Here is a 23,194-nt window from a genome sequence, read left to right as displayed (position 1 = left end):
TGCATGTTGAGGGCTGTAGGGGTTACATCATTTTCGTCTTGCATTGGTCATGAAGGGCCCGGCAATGCTTGATAGGGTGTAACCTCACAATCTTGTGCAGCAGCAGTAGCGTTATGAGCTATCATCCACTCTCTCTTCAGCTTTCTACCTGACTGCATAGGGGTTTGCATGGGTGGGTCTTGGGTAGGTAGCGCCGGTCTGGAATGGATGTGGGTGGCTCCTTATCGGTCAGCTTTCTCCAGTTGTTGTATTGGACTGACGCCGTTAGCCTTAGTTCTCTTTTCCGGGGGGGGATTAATCTTACGAATCCTCCTCCTTAAAAAAGAAGAAAAATTTAGCATGGAAAAACGATTTCCCTTTTTACAGATACTTTGCCCTATAAAGTTGATTCTGATGTTTGTAACACTATATCCATTAGTGGTTTAGAAATATTAAAAAAAAGTTTCTAAAGTAGAATTTTGGAAAATTTTGAGTTTGGGGGGAAGGGGGATTATAAAAACACCCCTCCCCCCATAATATAAATTATCCCTTAAAGTCGATTCTGATATTTGTAACGCTATATCTATTAGTGGTTTAGAAATATTTAAAAAAGCTTCTAAAGTAAAATTTTGAAAATTTTGAGTTTGGGGGGGGGGGAGGGTGGTTTCAAAAACATCCCCCCATAATATAAATTATCCCCTAAAGTCGATTCTGATATTTGTAACGCTATATCTATTAGCGCTTTAGAAATAATTAAAAAGGCTTTTAATGTAGAATTTTGGAAAATTTGAATTTGGAGGGAAGGGAGATTTCAAAAACATCTTCCCATAACAAAATTTGCCCTATAAAGTCGATTCTGATATTTGTAGCACTCTATGTCTTAGCGCTTTAGAAATAATTAAAAAGGCTTCTAATGTAGAATTTTGGAAAATTTTGAGTTTGGGGGGAAGGGGGATTTCAAAAACATCTTCCCATGATATAAATTACCCCCTAAAGTCAATTCTGAGTTTAGTGTACTAGTCTTTAATTAACGATTTTAATATCAATTTTTTTTAGTATACCATAACGCTAAATTCTATTTTAAATTGACGAAATTCTTCAAACATCACTCGCGCATCGCATTTCAAAGGCTTTACTCTCGCTTAATTTCACCACAACAAGAATCTATTTCTCAAGGAAATCATTGGCACTGTCTTTAAACATGTGGTATTAATAATAATTCCAGATAATGAACATGTAAAAGGTTGTTTTGGAAATTGTCACTCTTGCTAACAGGATGAGACACAGATGCCTTTAGATAGACCGGAAAAAGACGAAATGTCTTAAACACACATTTGGGAAAAGAGACATTTTGAACGAGATAAGTAAAACAACAGAATTATGCTCGTAACAAAGCAATGGAGGAGGGGTTTTTGTTTACATAATAGAAAAAAAGCTTACTTTGCGTTTTCTAAGGAGTATATTTATCATATTTTAGGGTTTGTATTGTTGGAGGGGGGAGGGGGGCTAAGTCCCCCTGAAATTTGAATGTACTGGTAAAATAATTTTTATCTGGAAATAAATTAAGAAATTCAGTAAGCTAAACTCACGTTGACGACAATTGAAGGATCCATTGCTTCAAAGTTAATAATATTCAGTGTACCATGTATGATATGTTAAATCATAATGAAAATTAAATTGTAATGTATGAACATTTTATACGGAATCTCAAGGACGAATAAAAAACGGATGTTGGCTCGAAAACCAGTCTGATTGAGTTACATAATTTTGTGGATACTCCCAAAACATGTTGGACTACATTATACCATGCCTACTTTAAAAAAAACAGTCTGATTAAGTTATATAATTATGACCATACTCTCAAAACATGTTAGACCACATTATACCTTGCCAACTTTAAAAAAAAATGTCTACGTCAAACTGTGTGAGGGAGTTCTGACTCTCTTTGAAAAGGTGTAGAGCTTCTATGGAATAACATGATATTTCCTAGGGCCTCTATAGAACGTGGTTCCTATGAACTCTATAGAATAGCATGGTAATTCCTAGGGCCTCTATAGAAATGGAACCTAGGACTCTACTGGTTTGTAATTGCATAAACTTGAGTTTCATACATAAAGTTTTGCAATACTTCTGAAACAGGGGTTTTTCTGACCGTTCTTAAGCAGGCTAAGATTTCTGTTCGCAGTTGATAGGAAGACACATGGGTCTATACTTAGGCAGCATTACTGCACTGCTTGTGATAATTATTTCTTAGCTATTAATTAAAACAAGTTTCCGAAAAATAAGTTTTTCAAAGAAATATAAAGGCAATTTTAAACTTAAGCTCAGCAGATACAAATACCTTTTAAAATTCAAACTCAAAACGACCAGAAATTACTATTAAAGAATAAATGAAACCCAAAACGAACAGAAATTAAATAAACAATCATAGCAAAAAACATACAACAAGCAATAATATAAATGAATAAATAGATCTTAAAGCGAGTAATGCTTAGATTGAATATGAAAATCAAGCTTAAAACCAAAAAAATATTTTGCTATTGAAGTATAAAAGAAACTTGAAACGAACAGAAACTAAATAAACAATCAATGCAAACAAACATACAATAGATATTAATGTAAATGAATAAATAAATCTTAAAACGAGTGAAACTTAAATTGAATATGACAATCAAGCTTGAAACGAACAAAAATCACTACAAAAAACAGTTGGGGTATCGCCTCCTTCTCTCACTGTAAAAGTCTAATACCTACTGTGGTATTTGTATATCGCATTGTATAGGTATTTTATAGGTATTTGTATCTGCTGAGCTTAAGTTAAAATGGCCTTTACTTTTCTTTGAAAAACTTTTTTTTTGGAAAGTTTTTTTAATTAATTTTTGTCTGCTTTTGATTGCAAAAAGTTTCAAGTTAAAAAAAAAATTATTTCAAAATCAAACTTAAAAAAAAAATCTAATATTCATCAAAGTATCAAAACTGATATCAAAGTAACAATATCAAAATGAAAAAATGGGTTTGTGTCAACCACGGAGTTTTTATTATCTGATGCTTGAACTATTTTTAACAAAATTTCTATCTCAAAATTTTTATCGGATGGGTTTGGGGAAAAAGGGCGTTGGGGTGCTAATTGCCCTTCGGTCTCTTTTGACTCTTTAAAAGTGAACTAGAACTTTTTATTTTCAATCAACTGAGCCCTCTCTGAAGTTTATACGAACATCCCTTCTATAAGAACCATATATACCCCCAGAGTATAACTTACAACGCCTGTCCCTGGGCCCTAGAGGGCTGTGTTGACTCCGGAGTTTTAATATCTGATGCTTGAACTATTCTTAACAAAATGGTCACCTAAAATTTTTATCGGATGGGTTTATTCATCCGATAAACCTTAAGGCGTGAAAGGCAGGAGGGGCTAGTTGCCTTCCGATCTTTTTTTTACTCTGAAAAAATGAACTAGAACTTTTAATTTCCATTCAAATGAGCCCTCTTTGAAGTTTATACGAGCATCCCTTTCATAAGGACCATATACGCCCCCAGGACAACACTTACAACGCCTACCCCCGGTCGCTGAGGAATTGTGTTGACACCGGAGTTTTTCATCTAATTTTTGAACAATTTTCAAAAAAACTGGCTATTTCAAAATTTGTAGCGGATGGGCTTGAGGGAAAAGGGCGGGGGGGGGGGCTAGTTGCCTTTAAATCTCTTGACTTTAAAAAGTGAACTAGAACTTTTAATTTCCAATCACATGAGCCCTCTATTAAGTTTATACGAGCATCGCTTTCATAAGAACCATACATGCCTTTAGGGCAAAACTTAGAACGCCTTGTCCCGGGCCCTGGGGGGTTGTATTGACTCCGGAGTTTTTTTTTTTATCCGACCATTGAACTATTTTTAACAAAATATCTATCTCAAAATTTTCATGAGATGGGTTTGGAAAAAGAAGGCGCGGGAGGGCTAGTTGCCTTCGGGTCTCTTTTGACTATTAAAAAGTGAGCTCGAACTTTCAATTTTTAATCAAATGAGCCCTCTCTGAATTTTATACGAGCATCCCTTTCATAAGGACCATATATACCCCTGGGCATAACTTACAACGCCTGCCCCTGGGCCCTGGGGGGTTTTGTTGACACTTGAGTTTTTGTTATCTGACCTTTGAACAATTTTTAACTTAATGGCTATCTCAAAATTTTATCGGAGGCATTTGGGGAAAAAAGGGCGGGGGGGTGGCAAGTTGCCCTCCAATATCTTTTGACTCGCAAAAACTGAACTAGAACTTTCAACTTCCAATCAAATGAGCCTCCCTGCCATAAGAACCATATAGTCCCCCAGGGCCTAACTTACAACGCCTGTCCTTGGGCCCTGGGGAGCTTTGTCCACCCCGGAATTGTCGTTATATGGTCTCTCAACAATTTGTTTTAATGTCTATCTCAAAGCTCTTATCGGATGGGTTTGAGGATAAAACGGCATGGAGGGGGGGCTAGGTGCCCTCCAATCTCTTTTGACTCTTAAAAAGTGAACTGGAACTTTAAATTTCCAATCAATTGAGCCCTCTTTGAAGTTTATACGAGTATCCCTTCCATAAGAACCATATATGCCCACTGGGCACAACTTACAACGCCTGCCCCGGGCCCAGGGGGGTTGTTTCGACACTGGATTTTTTGTTATATGATCTTTGAAATATTTTTAACAAAATAGCTATCTCAAAACTTTTATCGGATGGATTTGGGAAAAAAGAGCGTGGGGGGCTGGTTACCCTCCGATATCTTTTGACGCTTACAAAGTGAACTAGAACTTTAAATTCCCAATTAAATGAGCCCTCTCTGAAGTTTATAAGAGCATTCCTTCCATAAGAACCATGTATGCCCCCAGGGCATAACGACTGTGGGGGGAGTGTCCTGCTCAAAGATATAATTTCTAGAACTTTCAACTACGTTGAACAAAATGGCTATCTCAAAATTTTGATTGGATGTGTTTTGGGAAATGGTGGGCGTGGAAGGGGTTTTAGTTGCCTTCCAGCCACTTTTGACCCTTAAAAAGGGCACTAGAGCCCTTTTTGAAAAGAGTCACAGAATCCCTCAAAACAGATACGGGGAGAACAGAATAATAACAAAAATTGTTACAAATATATTTGTCAAAGAATAAAATGTGTCTTCAGTTAAGAAAACATATTTATTTCAAAAAATCACTATCACACGCCCCGAAAGGCAGAATTCAGAGTTTGGAGGCAAAAATATCATACAAAAACACGAGAACTGGGAAACTGGCAAAGAGTGCCAAAACCACATTAAAAACCGAAAAGCCTAAATAGGATATAAGAAGAATGAAAAGGCTGCAAAAACGTGAAAATTCCGATTAAAATGTAAAATAAACAACTAGCAAATAGGAACTTTTTTTTTTCTGCTATCCAGAATTCGGAGTTTTTTTTATCCGTTCAAATTCAGGTTTGTGAGAAGTTTTTTTCGTGACCCATGGACTTGTTGCATTCTATTATTGGAGAAATAAGCATGACTCAGTCTTACTAATAAAAAGAAAATTTTCTTGGCCAAATGGGTCATTTTTAAATTGGATCATACACAGACAAAACCTGAGGAATAAGACTGCATATTGAGATTAATCTTAATTAGGTCCCATAAGTAGCCTGATTACTGAAAGAAGCCAAGTTAACAGCGCATTTGCCACTCTTGTCTGATTTCCTGATCTCTTTTTCTGCAATGAAGCCTTTAAAGCCATAATTTCGTCATAAATAGATTTTGTTTTCAAGGAAACTAAGTGCTTTCTACTTAGCCAATGTAAATTTCCAGTTCATAAAGGAGGTTGTCAAGAGTTAATTTTGGTAGTAGATTATTTTTTATTTCTTGCATAGATAACAACGAAAAGGCAGGCACTTCTTGTCGTTGATATTCATTAAAAATATGTAAAATTAACTTTTTGAACTAAAAATCTATCTGCAACAAGAATTACGGCATAACACTGTGTTAAAAAATGGAAAAAAAATTGAAAGGTTTGGCAAAAAAAAGCAACTATGAATAGAAATGTTAAAATTCAACAACCCCAGAAAATACCCCTGCAAAAAACAAGCCCATGAAAAATACCCCCCCCCCCCCGGAAAATACAACCCCGTGGCTGGTTGGTCTCCAATCACTTTCGATTTATAACAAAAAGGACTGATGTAATGAGCACCCTCCGAAGTTTCTGTGACCATGAGGTGGAGGTGGGGATCAGTCCCCCTCATATAAAAAATAAATTCTGCTCATTTTGGGGTTTAGCGTTACTCTTTATTTTGATAATAAGAGTGTAGACTAGAAATATTCCCAGAAATCGAGAGGGATTAAATACCAAATTCAAATTTTTGATGTGTTTTCAAAGTTTTTCGTACCCTACCTCCCCGAAAAAAATCTCCCCACCCCAAACAAAAGTACTGGAAACGGTCTTGGGGACTATATATCAATTTCTAACTCTGCCATCCCCTCGTCTCTCCCTTAGATCTAATTCTATATTTATCTGAAGGCTCAATGAGAGTTGGGATGAAAGTACAAAAAATGATAGTACAGAACAATATTAAAAATGACAAAAATTATTGAACACATGAGGATGGTACTCCCTCCTCAATCTCTCGCTCGTCACACTACAGTCTCTATTACTTTGAAAAAGCATTGTATTCAGACTGAACGGCCCTAATTTTTAAGATGTCTTTCTTAAAGAATTGGCGAAAAAGTTAAACTTGAGCGTAAAGAGAGGGGCTTGAAAAAGGGAAGCCCCTTCATATATGGAAAATTTTTGATTCATTTAAAGTTGTAATGTAGCTCCTTATTTTCAGTGGAAAAGCTTTTTTTCTCTTTAATTCATACAATGGCTACTACTGTGAATATAAAACATATTTGCAGTTAGGGAGGGAGGGAGATACCTCCAAGATTTCAATTTAATTCCAAAACATTCTAGCTCTCATTGAGCCTTCAGATAAATAAAGTATTAGTTTTAAGGGAGAGACGAGGGGAGGGTGGAGATATAATTTAATGTATAATCTCCATTGCCGTATAGGGAGAAATGACGGAGTAGGTTTTAGGCTTCTGCAGTGAGACGATACCCAAACTCTTGTTTGTAGTTATTTTTATTCGATTCAAACTTGATTTGCATATTCAATTTAAGTTTCACTCGTTTTAAGATTTATTTGTTCATTTACATTAATATCTATTGTATGTTTGTTCGCATTGATTGTTTATTTAATTTCTGTTCGTTTTAATTTTCATTTATAATTCAATATCGAAATATCTTTTTCGTCTTAAGCTTGATTTTCGTATTCAATCTAAGCATTACTCTCTTTAAGGTCTATTATTCATTTATATTATTACTTGTATATTTTTTGCTATGATTGTTTATTTAGTTTCTGGTTGTTTTGGGTTTCATTTATTTTTTAATAGTAATTTCTGGTATATATATATTTTCTATCTGGAAATCAACTACGCTGAACGAAATGGCTATCTGTAAATTTTGATTGGATGTGTTTGGGGAAATGATGGACGTGGGGGGGATGGGGGCTAGTTACACTCCAATCACTTTTGACTATTAAAAAGGCACTATCTCCTTATTTTCCAATCGAATGATCCAGTTTTGAAGTTTTTACGACAACGCCTTCTATAAAAACTTTTTATGCCCCCAGTACATAACTTAAAACCCTTGCTCTGAGGGTTGTAGGGGAGTACCCGCCTCAAAAATATATTTTCTATCTGAAAATTAACTAAGTTCAACAAAATGGCTATCTCAAAATTTTGATTGGATGTGTTTGGGAGAATGATGGGCGTGGGGGGGGGCTAGTTGCCCTCCTATCATTTTCGACTATTAAAAAGGGCACTAATCCTTTAATTTCCAATCGAATGAGCCTGTTTTGAAGTTTCTATGACAACGCCTTCAATGAAAACCTTAAATGCCCCCAAGGTAAAACTTAAAGCCAGTACCATGAGGGTTGTGGGGGATTGTTCTCTTCAAAAACATATGTTCTATTTGGAAATCAACTACGCTGAACAAAAGGGCTATGTAAAAATTTTGAGTGGATGTGTTTGGGGTAATGATGGGCGTGGGTGGGGGAGCGTTGCCCTCCAATCCCTTTCGACTATTAAAAAGGGCGCACGCCCTTTGAATTTCCAATTGAATGTGCCTGTTTTGAAGTTTCTATGACAACGCCTTCTATAAAAATCTTATATGCCCCCAGGGCATAACTTAAAAAACTTGCTCTAAGGGTTGTGGGGGAGTGCCCTCCTCAAAAACATATTTTTTATCTGGAAATCAACTACACTGAACAAAATGGCCATCTCAAAAGTTTGATTGGATGTGTTTAGGGAAATGATGGGCGTGGGAGGGGGGGCTAATTGCCCTACAATCACTTTCGAATATTAGAAAGGGCACTAACCCTTTAATTTCCCATTGAATGAGCCTGTTTTTAAGTTTCTACGACAACACCCTCTATAAAAACCTTATATGCCCCCAGGGCATAACTTAAAACCCGTGCCCTAAGGGTTGTGGGGGAGTGTCCTCCTCAAAAATATATTTTCAATCTGTAAATCCACTATGCTGAACAAAAATGGTTATCTCAAAAGTTTGATTGGATGTGTTTGGGGGAATGATGGGCGTAGGGGGGGGGGGGGGATAGTTGCCCTCCAATCACTTTTGAATATTAAAAAGGGCAATAGCCCTTTGAATTTCAAATCGAAAGAGCCTTTTTTGAAGTTTCTATGACAATGCCTTCTATAAAAACCTTATATGCCCCCAGGGCATAACTTAAAACCCTTGCCCTGAGGGTTGTGGGGGTTTGTCCTCCTCAAAAACATGTTTTCTATCTGAAAATGAAATACGCTGAACAAAATGGCTATCTCAAAATTTTGATTGGATGTGATTGGGGGAATGATGGGCGTAGGGGGCTAGTTACCCTCCAATCACTTTCGACTATTAAAAAGGGCACTATCCATTTGAATTTCCAATCGAATGAGCCTTTTTTGAAGTTTCCACGACAACACCTTCTATAAAAACCTTATATACCCCAAGGGCATACCTTAAAACCCTTGCCCTGAAGGTTGTGGGGGAGTGTCCTCCACAAAAACATATTTTCTATCCGGAAATCAACTACGCGGAACAGAATGGCTATCTCAAAATTTTGATTGGATGTGTTTGGGGAAACGATGGATGTGGGGGGGGGGGGCTAATTGTATTCCAATCCATTTTGACTATTAAAAAGGGCACTAGCCCTTTAATTTCCAATCGAATGAGCCTGTTTTGAACTTTCTACGACATCGCCTTCTATAAAAACCTTATATGCCCCCAGGGCATAACTTAGAACCCTTGCCCTGAGGGTTGTGGGGGATTGTCCTCTTCAAAAATATATTTTATATCTGGAAATCAACTACGCTGAACAAAATGGCTATCTGAAAATTTTGATTTGATGTGTATGGGGAAATGATGAGCGTGAAGGGGGGGGGGGGGGGGGCGGGGGCTAGTTACACTCCAATCACTTTCGACTATTAAAAAGGGCACTAGCTCTTTAATTTCCAATCGAATGAGCATGTTTTGAAGTTTCTACGATAACGCCTTCTATAAAAACCTTATATGCCCCCAGGGCATAACTTAAAACCCTTGCCCTGAGGGTTGTGGGGGAATATCCTCTTCAAAAATATATTTTCTATCTGGAAATCAACTACGCTGAACAAATTGGCTATCTCAAAATTTTGATTGGATGTGGTTGGGGGAATGAGGGGCGGGGGGGGGGGGCTCGTTGCCCTCCAATCATTTTCGACTATTAAAAAGGGCAGTAGCCCTTTAATTTCCAATCGAATGAGCCTGTTTTGAAGTTTCTACGACAACGCCTTCTATAAAAACCTTATATGCCCCCAGGGCATAACTTAAAACCCTTACCCTGAGGCTTGTGGGGGACTGTCCTCCTCAAAAATATATTTTCTATCTGAAAATCAACTACGGTGAACAAAATGACTATCTGAAAATTTTGATTGGATGTGTTTGGGGAAATGATGGGCTTGGGGGGGGGGGGGGTACTAGTTAAACTCCAATCATTTTCGACTATTAAAAAGGGCACTAGCTCTTTAATTTCCAATCGAATGATCCTGTTTAGAAGTTTCTACGACAACGCCTTCTATAAAAACTTTATATGCCCCAGGGCATAAATTAAAACCCTTGCCCTTAGGGTTGTGGGGGATTATCCTCCTCAAAAATATATTTTCTATCTGTAAATCAACTACGCTGAACAAAATGGCTATCTCAAAATTTTGATTGGATGTGTTTGGGGAAATGATGGGCGTGGGGGGGGGGGGGCTAGTTGCCCACCAAACATTTTTGAAAATAAAAAAGGGCACTATTCCTTTAATTTTCAATCGAATGAGCCTGTTTTGAAGTTTCTAAGACAACGCCTTCTATAAAAACCTTATATACCCCAGGGTATAACTTAAAACCTTTCCTCTGAGGGTTGCGGGGGTGTGTTCTCCTCAAAAACATATTTTCTATCTGGAAATCAACTAGCCTACGCTGAACAAAATGACTATCTCAAAATTTTGATTGGCTGTGTTGGGAGCAATGATGGGCCTGGGGGGGGGGCTATTTGCCATCCAATCACTTTCGAAGATTAAAAAGGGCACTAGCCCTTTGGATTTCCAATTGAAGGAGCCTTTTTTTAAGTTTTTACGACACCACCTTCTACAAAAACCTCATATGCCCCAAGGGCATAACTTAAAACTGTTGCCCTGAGGGTTGTGGGGGAGTTTCTTCCTCAAAAATATATTTTCTATCTGGAAATCAACCACGCATAAAAAATGGCCCAAATAACATCACTTTCGACTATTAAAAAGGGCACTAGCCCTTTGAATTTCTAATCAAATGAGCCTTTTTTGAAGTTTCTACGACAACGCCTTCTATAAAAACCTTATATGCCCCCAGGGCATAACTTAAAACCCTTGCCCTGAGGGTTTTGGGGGATTGTCCTCCTCAAAAGCATATTTTCTATCTGTAAATCAACTATGCTGAACAAAATAGCTATCTCAAAATTTTGATTTGATGTGTTTGGGGGAATGATGGGTGTGGGTTTTCGACTATTTTCGACTATTAAAATGGGCACTAGAATTCTCGATTTCCAATCGAATGAGCCCCCTTGGAAGTTTCTACGACAACCCCTTCCATATGAAGTGCCTCTGGGAAAAAAAAAATAATAAAACAGGGGAGCCGTATGGCCTTTACTATAGGCAACGCTACAGCGTTGCCTCTGATTTATTATTTTTTTTCCCAGAGGCACTTCATATGGAAGGGGTCGTCATAGAAACTTCAGAGCGGGATCATTCGATTGGAAATCGATAGTGCCGTTTTTAATAGTAGAAAATGATTGGAGGGTAACTAGCCCCCAAAACACATCCAATCAAAATTTTGAGATAGCCATTTTGTTCAGCGTAGTTGATTTCTATATAGAAAATATATTTTTGAGGAGGACACTTCACCAAAACCCTCAGGGCAAGGGTTTTAAGTTATGCCCTGGGGGCATATAAGGTTTTTATAGAAGGGGTTGTCGTAGAAAATTCAAAACAGGCTCAATCGTTTAGTAATTAAAGGGCTAGTGCTCTTTTTAAAAATCGAAAATGTTTGGAGTGTAACTAGCCCCCTCCCCCCCCCCCCCCATGCCCAACATTCCCCTGCATCCATCCAATCAAACTTTTGATATAGACATTTTGTTCAGTGCAGTTGATTTCCCGACAGAAAATATATTTCTGAGGAGAACACGCCCTCACTGCCATCAGGGCAAGGGTTTTAAGATATACTCTGGGGACATATAAGGTTTTATAGAAGGCGTTGTCGTAGAAACTTCAAAAAAGGCTCATTCGATTGGAAATTCTAAAAGCTAGTGCCCTTTTTAATAGTCGAAAGTGATTGGAGGGCAAATAATCCCCCCAACGCCCATTATTCCTCCAAACACATCCAATCAAAATTTTGAGATAGCCATTTTGTTCAGCGTAGTTGATTTTCAGACAGAAAATATATTTTTGAGGAGGATACTCCCCCACAACCCTCAGGGCAAGGGTTTTAAGTTGTACCCTGGGGGCATATAAGGTTTCTATAGAAGGCGTTGTCATAGAAACTTCAAAAAAGGCTCATTCGATTGGAAATTCAAAAGGCCAGTGCCCTTTTTAATATTCGAAAGTGATTGGAGGGCAACTACCCCCCCACGCCCGTTCTTCCCCCACACACATCCAATCAAAATTTTGAGATAGCCATTTTGTTCAGCGTAGTTGATTTTCAGATATAAAATATGTTTTGGGGGAGGACACTCCCCCAGACCCTTCAGGGCAAGGGTTTTAAGATATACCCTTGGGGCATATAAGGTTTTTATAGAAGGGGTTGTCGTAGAAACTTCAAAACATGCTCATTCGATAGGAAATCCAAAGGGATAGTGCCCTTTTTAATAGTCGAATGTGATAGGAGGGGAACTAGCCCCCCCATGCCCATCATTCCCCCAAACACATCCACTCAAAATTTTGAGATAGCCGTTTTGTTCAACGTAGTTGATTGACACATAGAAAAGATGTTTTTGAGGAGGGCAATCCCTCAAAACCCTCAGGACAAGGGTTTTAAGTTATGCTCTTGGGGCATATAAGGTTTTTATAGAAGGAGTTATCATGGAAAGTTAAAAACAGGCTCATTCGATTGGAAATTGAGAGGGATAGTGCCCTTTTTAATAGTCGAAAGTGATTGGAGGGTAACTAGCCCCCTCCCCACGGCCATCATTCCCCCAAACACAACAAATAAAAATTTTGAGATATCCGTTTTGTTAAGTCTCGTTGATTTTCTTATGGGAAATATGTTTTTGAGTAGAGCAATCTGCCACAACACACCGGTCTACGGTTTTAAGTTACGCCCTGGGGGCATCTAAGGTTTTTATAGAAGACATTGCCGTAGAAACTTCCAAAAAGACTCATTCGAATGGAAAGTAAAAGGAATAGTGCCCTTTTTAATAGTTGAAATTGATGTTACTTGGACCATTTTGTTCAGCGTAGTTGATTTCCAAATAGAAAATATATTTTTGAGGAAGAAACTCCCCCACAACCCTCAGGGCAAGAGTTTTAAGTTATGCCCTTTGGGCATATGAGGTTTTTATAGAAGGCGTTGTCGTAGAAACTTCCAAACAGGCTCTTTCGATTGGAAATTCAAAGGGCTATTGCCCTTTTTAATAGTCGAAAGTGATTGGAGGGCAACTAGCCCCCCCTCACGCCCATCAGTCCCCCAAACACATGCAATCAAAATATTGAGATGGCCATTTTGTTCAGCGTAGTTGATTTCCAGAAAGAGAATATATTTTTGAAGAGGACACTTCCCCAAAACCCTCAGGGCAAGGGTTTTAAGTTATGCCCTGGGGGCATATAAGGTATTTATAGACGGCGTTGTCGTTGAAACTTCAAAAAAGGTTCATTCGATTAGAAATTCAAAGGACTAGTGCCATTTTTAATAGTCAAAAGTTATTGGAGGGCAACTAGCCCCCCCCACGCCCATCATTCCCCCAAACACATTCAACCAAAATTTTGAGATAGCCGTTCTGTTCAGCGTATTTGATTTCCACATAGAAAATAGGTTTTTTGAGGAGGGCAATCCCCCACAACCCTTTGGACAAGGGTTTTAAGTTATGCCCTAGGGCATATAAGGTTTTTATAGAAGGTGTTGTCGTAAAAACTTCAAAAAAGTCTCACTCGATTGGAAATTCAAAGGGCTAGTGCCCTTTTTAATAGTCGAAAATGATTGGAGGGCAACTAGCCCCCCCCCCTCACGCCCATCACGCCCATCAGAAAGCGGTGTCGTAGAAACTTCAAAAAAGGCTCATTCCATTGGAAATTCCGAGGGCTAGTGCCCTTTGTAATAGTCGACAGTGATTTGAGGGCAACTAACCCCCCTTTCACGCCCACCTTTTCACCAAACACATTCAATCAAAATTTTAAGACAGTCATTTTATTAAACGTAGTTTTAAGCTCTGTAAATTATGTCTTCGAGGACTACAACTCCCCCAAAGCCCTCAGGGCTAGGGTTGTAATTTAAAGATCCTTCATATTTTTTCTCATAGAAGGGATGCTCGTATAAACTTTAGAGAGGGCTCATTCGATGGAAGGCAACTTGCGCCCCCCCCCACGCCCATTATTCCCCAAAACACATCCAGTCAAATTTTGAGATATCTATTTTGTTCAGCGTAATTGATTTCCAGATAGAAAATATTTTTTTGAGTAGGACACTCCCCCACAACCCTCAGGGCAAGGGTTTTAAGTTATGCCCTGGGGGCATATAAGGTTTTTGTAGAAGGCGTTGTCGTAGAAATTTCAAAACAGGCTCTTTCGATTGGAAATTAAAGGGCTAGTGCCCTTTTTAATAGTCAAAAGTTATTGGAGTGTAAGTTGCCCCCCTACCCCCCCCCCCCCTCCCTGTCCATAATTTCCCCAAACACATCAAATCAAAAGTTTCAGATAGCCACTTTGTTCAGCGTAGTTGATTTCCAGATAGAAAATATATTTTTCAGGGATACACTCCCCCACAACCCTCAGGGCAAGGGTTTTTGCCCTGGGGGCATATAAGGTTCTTATAGAAGGCGTTGTTGTAGTAACTTCAAAAAAAGCTCATTCGATTTGAAATTCAAAAAGCTAGTGCCCTTTTGAATAGTCGAAAGTGATTGGAGGGCGACTAGCCCCCCCCCCCCACGCGCATTATTCCCCCAAACACATCCAATCAAAATTTTGAGATAGCCATTTTGTTCAGTTTAGTTGATTTCCACATAGAAGATATATTTTTGAGGAGGACACTCCCCCACAACCCTCAGGGCAAGGGTTTTAAGTTATGCCCTGGGGGCATATAAGGTTTTTATAGAAGGCGTTGTCGTAGAAACTTCAAAACAGGCTCATCTGATTGGAAATTAAAGGGCTAGTGCCATTTTTAATAGTCAAAAGTGACTGGAGTGCAACTAGTCCCCCCCATGCCCGTCATTTCCCCAAACACATCCAATCAAAATTTTTAGAAAGCCGTTTTGTTCAACGTAGTTGATTTCCAGATAGAAAATATGTTTTTGAGCAGGACACTCCCCCAGAATCTTCAGGGAAAGGGTTTTAAGAAATGCCCTGGGGGCATATAAGGTTTTTATAGAAGGCAGTGTTGTAGAAACTTCAAAAAAGGCCCATTCGATTGGAAATTCGAAGGTCTAGTGTCCTTTTTTATAGTCGAAAGTGACGAGGGCAACTAACTCCCTCTCACGCCCACCTTTTCCCCAAGCACATCCAATCAAAATTTTGAGACAGCCATTTTATTCAACGTAGTTTTAAGTTCTGGAAATTAGGTCTTTGAGGATGACAACTCCCCCACAGCCCTCAGGGCAAGGGTTGTAATTTAAGGATTCTCCAAATCCTCCCCATTATTTCTTATGGAAGGGATGCTCGTATGAACGTGAGAGAGGGCTCATTTGACTGAAAATTGAAAGTTCTTCTTCACTTTTTAAGAGTCAAAAGTGATTGGAGGGTAACTAGCCCCCCCCCCCGTCCTCCACGCCTAAATGCATCAGATAAAAATTTTGAGACAGACATTTTGTTAAAATAGTTCAAAGTTCTGATAACACAAAACTCCAGTGTCGACACAGCCCACCAGGTCCCGGGGGTAGGCGTTGTAAGCTATGCCCTGGGGCATAACTTATTAAGGGGGGTTTATAACTTATGGGAAGGGGTTTTGTATGGGAAGAACACATAGGAAATCTATCATAATTATCCAATTAAAAGGTTAAATTACATACTCTGTGATAGATGCAAAATTGCTTTGGCACACAAAATCCTATTAAGGTCGATTCCAAACAGTCGTGATCCCTTTGTGTCAGCAACTGAAATGGTCAAAACCCCCTATTGGAGCTATTTTTTTAATCCATTCATTGTTGTCAATTGCTGTCCACAAGTTATGCAAGCTGTCTATTGTTCATATATAAGGTTTTTATCAAAGAGGTAGTCGTATAGACGTTGAAAAAAGCCTCATTCGATTTAAATTGAAAGTTCTAGATCCGTTTTTTTAAAGTCAAGAATAATCGGACAGTAAGCACCCCCCCCCCCCCATGCAATAAAAACTTGAAACTTTTTGCGATAAAAAACGAACAAAAATTATTTAAAAAAAAACTTTCCGAAAAATAAGTTTTTCAAGCTCAGCAGATACAAATACCTTTTAAAATACAAACTCAAAACGAAAAGATAATACTATTGAAGAATAAATAGAACTCAAAACAAACATAAATTAAACAAACCATCATAGTAAAAAACAACCAACAAATAATAATGTAAACGAATATATAGATCACAAGGTAAGTAATATTTAGATTGAATATGAAAATCAAGCTTAAAACAAAAAAAAATATTTTGCTATTAAAGTATAAATGAAACTTAAAACGAACAGAAATTAAATAAACAATCAATGCGAACAAACATACAATATATATTAATGTAAATGAACAAATAAATCTCAAAACAAGTGAAACTTAAATTAAATATGCAAATCAAGTTTGAATCGAATAAAAATAACCATAAACAAGAGCTTGGATACCGCCTCACTGCCAAAGCCTAAAACCTACTGCGTCATTGGCGCTTTACTGAAAACAATTCTTTGAAATGTTTTCACTTTTGTAACTTTAAGAAATCAAAAGTTAATTAAATTTTAGGGAAAAAATATCAGCATATGTATATTAAATTGACAATGCCCATTTTTTTTTCAGTAAACTCATTTGAATTTTTTTTTCAGTAAAGTACAAATTATATTCTGGCTTTTAGAAAGCATAGGGGTTTTGAACCCTACTCATATTAATTTATGCTCGTTATGAGTATGACTCTAATATTTATTTTAATTTTTGTTCGTTTTGGGTTTCATTTATTTATTAATACTGATTTGGGGTATTTTCAACACCTGGACACCAGGTGTTGAAAATGTGAATCATGCCACAACGGAATGGGGCTGCTACAAGATTTAGCCTACCCTCCACCCCCTAAATTTACCATGCGGATTCAAAAATACTAACGGCACTTGCTTGCGAGGGGTAAAATACTCCGAAATTGGACTTTTTATTGTATTTTGTTGTTTCATACAAGAAAATGCATGTTCCACAAAGTTTAAGGTGCAGTTTTCCTCTCAAATAGAAATGCCTAGAAGCCATAGAATGTTTTCATAACCAACTAACACGATCAGTTACAAAAAATGGCAGAGTTAAAAAAAAAATGGCAAAACTATATGAGTCTTGAACAGTCTTGGAAAGTATAAACAATCAAATTGAATATTAGATATATAATGATATTAATTGTTGAAAGATCCATCAGTTCAAGATTTTTGTTCGCTGTAATTTTTATTTTCATTTTCAATGCTGTAAACTTAAAACGAACAAAAAAATATTAGCTATATGATTGGGTTCACATTCTAGTCAATGCCTTGCTCTTTAAGCCAACGATTTTTTAGTACTTTCATAAGAGCTATTCATTCTAATTAACGGCCTTTGTGATTAAGGGGTCATTTTTAAAGAATTGGAACAAAATTCGAACTTTAGCCTAAAGAGCGAGGTATTGACTAGGGGGCAAACCCCATAATATACGTATTAAAAATAGTTAATTCGTAAGTTACGTATATTTATTACTAATAAAAACGTTCGTAAATAAAATTAAACAAGTTTCGAGAAAGCCATTTAACCAAATAAAAGTAAAATTAACATGCAAATTTCATTTTAATTATTCATGCACGGTGAGCCAAAATCAAAACCTGCATTAATTAAAAAACGTTCGCAAATGAAATAAAAAAAACAAGTTTTTTTTAACTGAAAGTAAGGAACGACGTTAAAACTTAAAACGAACAGAAATTATTCCGTATATGAAAGGGCTTTCCCTCCTCAACGCCTCGCTCTTTACGCTAAAGTTTTTTATTGTTTTAAAAAATAAAGTTGTGAGACAGAGTCAAACTTTAGCGTAAAGAGCGAAGCGTTGAGGAGGGGCAGCCCCTTTCATATACGGAATAATTTCTGTTCGTTTTAAGTTTTAACGTCGTTCCTTACTTTCAGTAAAAAAAAAAACATGTTTTTTGTTTATTTCATTTTGACAAAGATCATTGTCCAGGTTAGCCTGTAATTGAAAGATTTCGAGTTTTCTTCCGATTAAAACGATAAATACTGTCATCGCCCGCAGTTTGTAAAGAAAGGTAACTTTGAATGTTTGTTCAGTTATGTTTCTTTTTTAAACTTCAGAAAAATTGGAGAAAAAGTTAAATTAAAAAAAAAATAAAACTTTGAAAGTTAAATTTTACGATCCCGATTGTTTTTAATGGACCTATGTTTTTAGTCTTTGAATAATGTTTTGAAAATTCAGAACGATGCTAACCACAATTACATTTAACCTCACTGAAACGGGTTCGCCAAACTTTCAGTTATATTGAGATTATTAACTTGAGATCTTTGTAAGAAAAAACACCTTTGAAAAGAAACTTAGACTTGTGACTCTTCATTACTTTTATTTTCTAGAAAAAAAGCAAAGAAAAAATAAATTAGAGTTGAAATAAGTCTACAGAATAGGAATAGAATAGGCTTTCGTTAAAGGAATAGAAATCATTTTCGGGGGGTACTATTTGATAATATGTTTTGTAATTTAATAGACGAAATCAGCATCATCTTGGTCAATAGTAGCTTATTAAAAAAACATTTCCAATTTATATTCTTTACTCCTGAAACGCCATTAGTTGAAAAACCACAGTGCATTCAAATACGAACCTTTTCTTGTGCGAAAATTTGAAATTGTTTTAAATATTGTTTATCATTTCAGTATTTACAACGATCGATTGATAGATGCTTTTGAGACTATGGATCGAATGGGAAGAGAAGAAAATTCAAAATTCAAATCTTTGAAAGGTAAGGTTTGCTGTGTCAAATGCCTTATAGCATATCATAGGATAGAGCTGCGCTCAGTGATCAGCGGGTGTTCGGTTGAATTTTGCCTGCTGCAAGGCATTGGTCGGCAACCCGCGGGCCACATGCGGCCCAAGAGGAGCCTTGGTATGGCCCGCAAAATCCTCGCCACAACGCACCACGCGGACCATATTACAAACCATACTAATGCACATCGGAGTGAATGGGGGCACCATATAGCATCCTAAAAAGAAAATCCGCAAACACCATTTAGTATAGTTAGTTTGATCTTCAACCATCCAGACAAATTATTTTGTGTGTTACAATTTTCGTTTCTGAATAAACCTACCTCAAAGTATGGAAATACCCCAATAAAAACATTTTGGCTTTAGATTCTCTTTGTTTTTTGTTTTTTTTTTTTAATTTTAGCTCAGTAAATGAACTTTTTTTCATTTTACGCCACTGTGGTACAGTGGCGTAATTTTGTCAAAATCCTGGGGGGTGGGAGAACAAAGTTAGAGCCAATTTGTCTAAATCAAGCAAAAATGGCAGTGAAAACTGAAAAATGAATCATGTATTACCATAAAGGCAAAGAAAGCTGACCTGTTTCTCTGGATACTTGAATTATGCAGGCTTATCTTAATTTTTACAAGATTTTTGCAGAAACAAAATTTCAGCTGGGTTCAAGCTAAGGTCTTGGGGGGCAATCTTGGGTCTGGAGGCGGAATTTGCCCCATAGCAAATTACACCCCTGTTGTGGTACCACTTGAAAGCCAAACTATCTGGTCACATTATGTGGCAATCAGGTGGAAAAATATTCAGAAGAATAAAATAACGCTTGATTTTGAAGATGGGTGTCATCTGGTATAGTGGTAGTGGAGCAGGACAAAATTAAACACACTGAACATATTCCAGTGTATACCAGACGACACCCATCTACGAAATCGAGGGTAATTTATTTTCTTCTGAAGGTTATCTTCATCAAAAGGGTTTAAGTACAGCCAGGTTGTCAAAGGAGCATAGATACAAAGTCTCAGGAACAGAATAGGGTATTAAGTTTCAACTTTCGGGGAACTAGAGGGAGAGTAAAACTAAATCAAAAGGTGCAAAATAAATCAGTCCAACACGTATGTGATATCCTAGTCAATGACCCTCACTCAATGTTAAAGAAATCAGTTTTCCAACTAGTATACGAGCCAAAAAAGAGTTCAGTACCTCTCAGTTGCCTAGAAGTGGTGCCAAGGTGCCAGGAACAACATTATCGATATGACAGTTCAAAATAAACCCGTGTTTATTTTAACACGTGTATAAACCAAATAAACACGTGTATAAACCCGTTAAACCCGTGTTTGAGATACTGGTCAATGAAATTCGCTCAGGGTCAAAGAAATTAGTTACCCAACTACTATACTAGCCAGATCAAAATTCATTGCTCCAAAGAGTAACATTGGAAAGTTGTCAGGGGACTTCCTTCTCTAAACAACAGTCCAAAACATACAGGTCAAACACGTGGGAAATGACCTTCACCCAGTTAGCTTAGATCAAACAGTTCGTGGTAACGAATTGTAAGTAAGGAGCGACACGGCTCAATAGTAACCGAAACTCTAAAAAACGGAATTTTTATACCAATAAGTATATAAAAAAAATTGCCTTTTTATGCTGATTTCAAATCTATAAATTTCATTAAGTTTAGTCTAACCAGCAAAGGTAACGAGCCTGGGAAAATTTTCCTGATTTTCGAAGAAAGGGAGAAACACCCCCGAAAAGACAAGTGATTTTAATGAAAATCCCACCACCAGATTCAGCGTATCAGAGAACCCTATTGCATTATTGTAGAAGTTTCAAGCTTGTATCTAAAAAAATGTGGAAGTTTGTATTTTTTGCCAGAACAAAGATCACGGATGCATGTTTATTTTATTTTTATTTTTTATTTTTTTCCGTTTTCCCAAGGGGTGATCGCATCGACCCAGTGGTCCTAGAATATCGGGAGAGGGCTCATTCGAACGGAAATTAAAAGTTCTAGTGCCCTTTTTAAGTGACCAAAAAATTGGAGGGCAACTAGGACCCCTCTCCGCCCCCTTTTTCCCAAAATCGTCCGATCAAAATTTTAAGATAGCCATTCTGTTCATCTTAGTTGAAAGGCCCAATAGCTATGCCTTCAAGTATAACATAACCCTCCCCCCTTAGCCCCAGGGGAAATGTCTTTAAGTTATAAATTTGCCCATTGTTTTCACATAGTATTTGTTATTAGGATGTATGCATACGTTTTCGGGTGGGGGGGGGGACAAATTTTCTGCTGGGAGTTTTCCCTGCGGGAATTTTCCATGGGGAGGGAATTTTGCAGGGAGACAACTTGCCAGAGGAAACTATACACTGGGGGAATTTGCCAGAATTCTTATACAAAATTTTTGTTAAATGTCTGGCTTTCTCTTTTCCGTCCCAATTTTACGCGCGGTATGGTTAGCAGTAATTGTCCGGGGTAAATCACTCTTTACGCTGAAGTTTGAATTTTGTCCCAATTCTTTAAGAATGACTCCTGAACACACAAGGGCCGTTTAATTCAGTAGAAGGAACCCAATTGATACAGGGGGGACTCCAAATATGGTCATAGACTCCCACGAGAACACTGCGTGCTGCCATCTACAATTAAGTCTAACGATGACAGTACATAATTTATGCATGTTTTTATGGTTTTGGTCACTGAGTATAAAAAAACAGGATTTTTCTCACTTTGATGTATTTTCATGTGTTTGTCAATTTATTTGTTGTTTTTCATGGATGTCAACAGCAATTTATGCATGTTTTTATAGTTTTTGTCACTGAGAATGAAAAAACAGGATTTTTCGCACTTTGATGTATTTTCATGGTTTATTAATGTTTAACCTGTCAATGTCAATTAATTTGTTGATGTTCGTCCAGAGGAATTGTCTCCGGGTGAAGCTTGCACATGTACATGGACAGCGAGGATAATATTTTGATCTAGGACTCGAGGGGGAAATGAATTTCTGAGAGTTTGATTTAAATAATTGCTAGCGGAATGTATTAATTCACGAAAGGGGAATTTATTTGTTGTTTCTAAGGGGAATTATTGATCCAAGAAAGTAGGACTTATTTGTTGTTGTAAAGAGGAATTATTTATTCACGAAAGAGAACTTTATGTTATGTTTTCAAGGGGAATTATTGATTCACGAAAGGGAATTAGAAATGACATCACTTGTTTCCTAGGAATTATGCGGAACTCTAAAGAGATAAATTCATATTCTGTTTTTAAACACGGCTTCTCATGTCATTAGACTTAGCGATAAATTGATATTATATCGAAGCCATAATAGCGTAACCAAGAAGATCTTAGAGATGAAGAGATTAACACGGGAAATGGTTTCCTAGGAATTTCAAATGTGACAGCGCAGGGATGCCAAAACAAAAGGAACACGTATGAATAGAAATTACGTTTAGGGATTATTTGGGCGAAACCATTTTGAGACATTTTAGAAGATGATCTAAGCGAAACAGTTTGAGCCATTTTAGAAGATGATTTTAGATGATGATTTAGAAGAGGATTTGAGGGTGAAACTCTGTGGTCGTTATAATACACCAGTTCCGTTTGAACAATGCTCTGAGGTCCCCTACCCCAACAACCCCTTACCCCAACCCCAAAGGGCCCCATCCCCCCACCCCCAAAGGCCCCCGGGCCCCCAAAGTCCCCCCCAGTCCCCTCCCCCAACCCAAAAGGGCCCCAATCCCTCCAACCCCAATGGACCCCATCCCCCCGGATCCCCAAAGGGCCCTCCGCCCCCCTCGGATCCCAAAAGGGTCCCCAAGTGCCCCCTGGGCCCCCAACTTTTTTGCCCCTCATTTTTTTAATACTTTTTAATTTGCGCATTTTGAAACACAAAAGGGCCCCTTCCCCCAACTTTTGGTTCCCCCTCCCCCCATTAGTGGTTTGTTGTGGTTTACCTTGACACAGTTACATTCTCTTGATTTTTCAAAGTTCATTTCGGATTTCTTTCATTGAAATGCATGAGTTGGAATATTTCAGTAGTGTTTTGTTGTGCTTTACCTTGTCACAGTTACATTCTCTTGATTTTTCAAAGTTCATTTTGAATTTCTTTCGTTGATTTGCAAGAGTTGGAATATTTCACGAGTGTTTTGTTTTGGTTTACCTTGTCGCAGTTACATTTTCTTGATTTTTCAAAGTTCATTTTGAATTTCTTTAATTGTAATGCAAGAGTTGGAATATTTCAGTAGTGTTTTGTTGTGGTTTACCTTGTCACAGATACATTCTCTTCATTTTTCAAAGTTCATTTTGAA

The 23,194-nt window shown here is 37.6% G+C and overlaps 1 protein-coding gene across 1 annotated transcript in view; it reads left to right on the top strand.

Moving 5' to 3' along the window:
* LOC148948629 (uncharacterized) overlaps positions 1-23,194 on the top strand; it is a 242,716-nt gene that overhangs the window by 160,460 nt on the left and 59,062 nt on the right. The window contains exon 7 of the mRNA XM_089094981.1: positions 18,801-18,886. Within this exon, the coding sequence (XP_088951107.1) occupies positions 18,801-18,886 (86 nt within the window). The remainder of the gene's footprint in view (positions 1-18,800; positions 18,887-23,194) is intronic.

This window comes from Artemia sp. Qi Xiang Cuo, chromosome 9 (genome assembly GCF_049724085.1).
Source record: "Artemia sp. Qi Xiang Cuo chromosome 9, ASM4972408v1, whole genome shotgun sequence".
In the NCBI taxonomy this organism is placed as follows: domain Eukaryota; kingdom Metazoa; phylum Arthropoda; class Branchiopoda; order Anostraca; family Artemiidae; genus Artemia; species Artemia sp. Qi Xiang Cuo.
The sequence above is the reverse complement of the archived record's forward strand: the minus strand, read 5'-3'. Positions and strand labels throughout refer to the sequence as shown.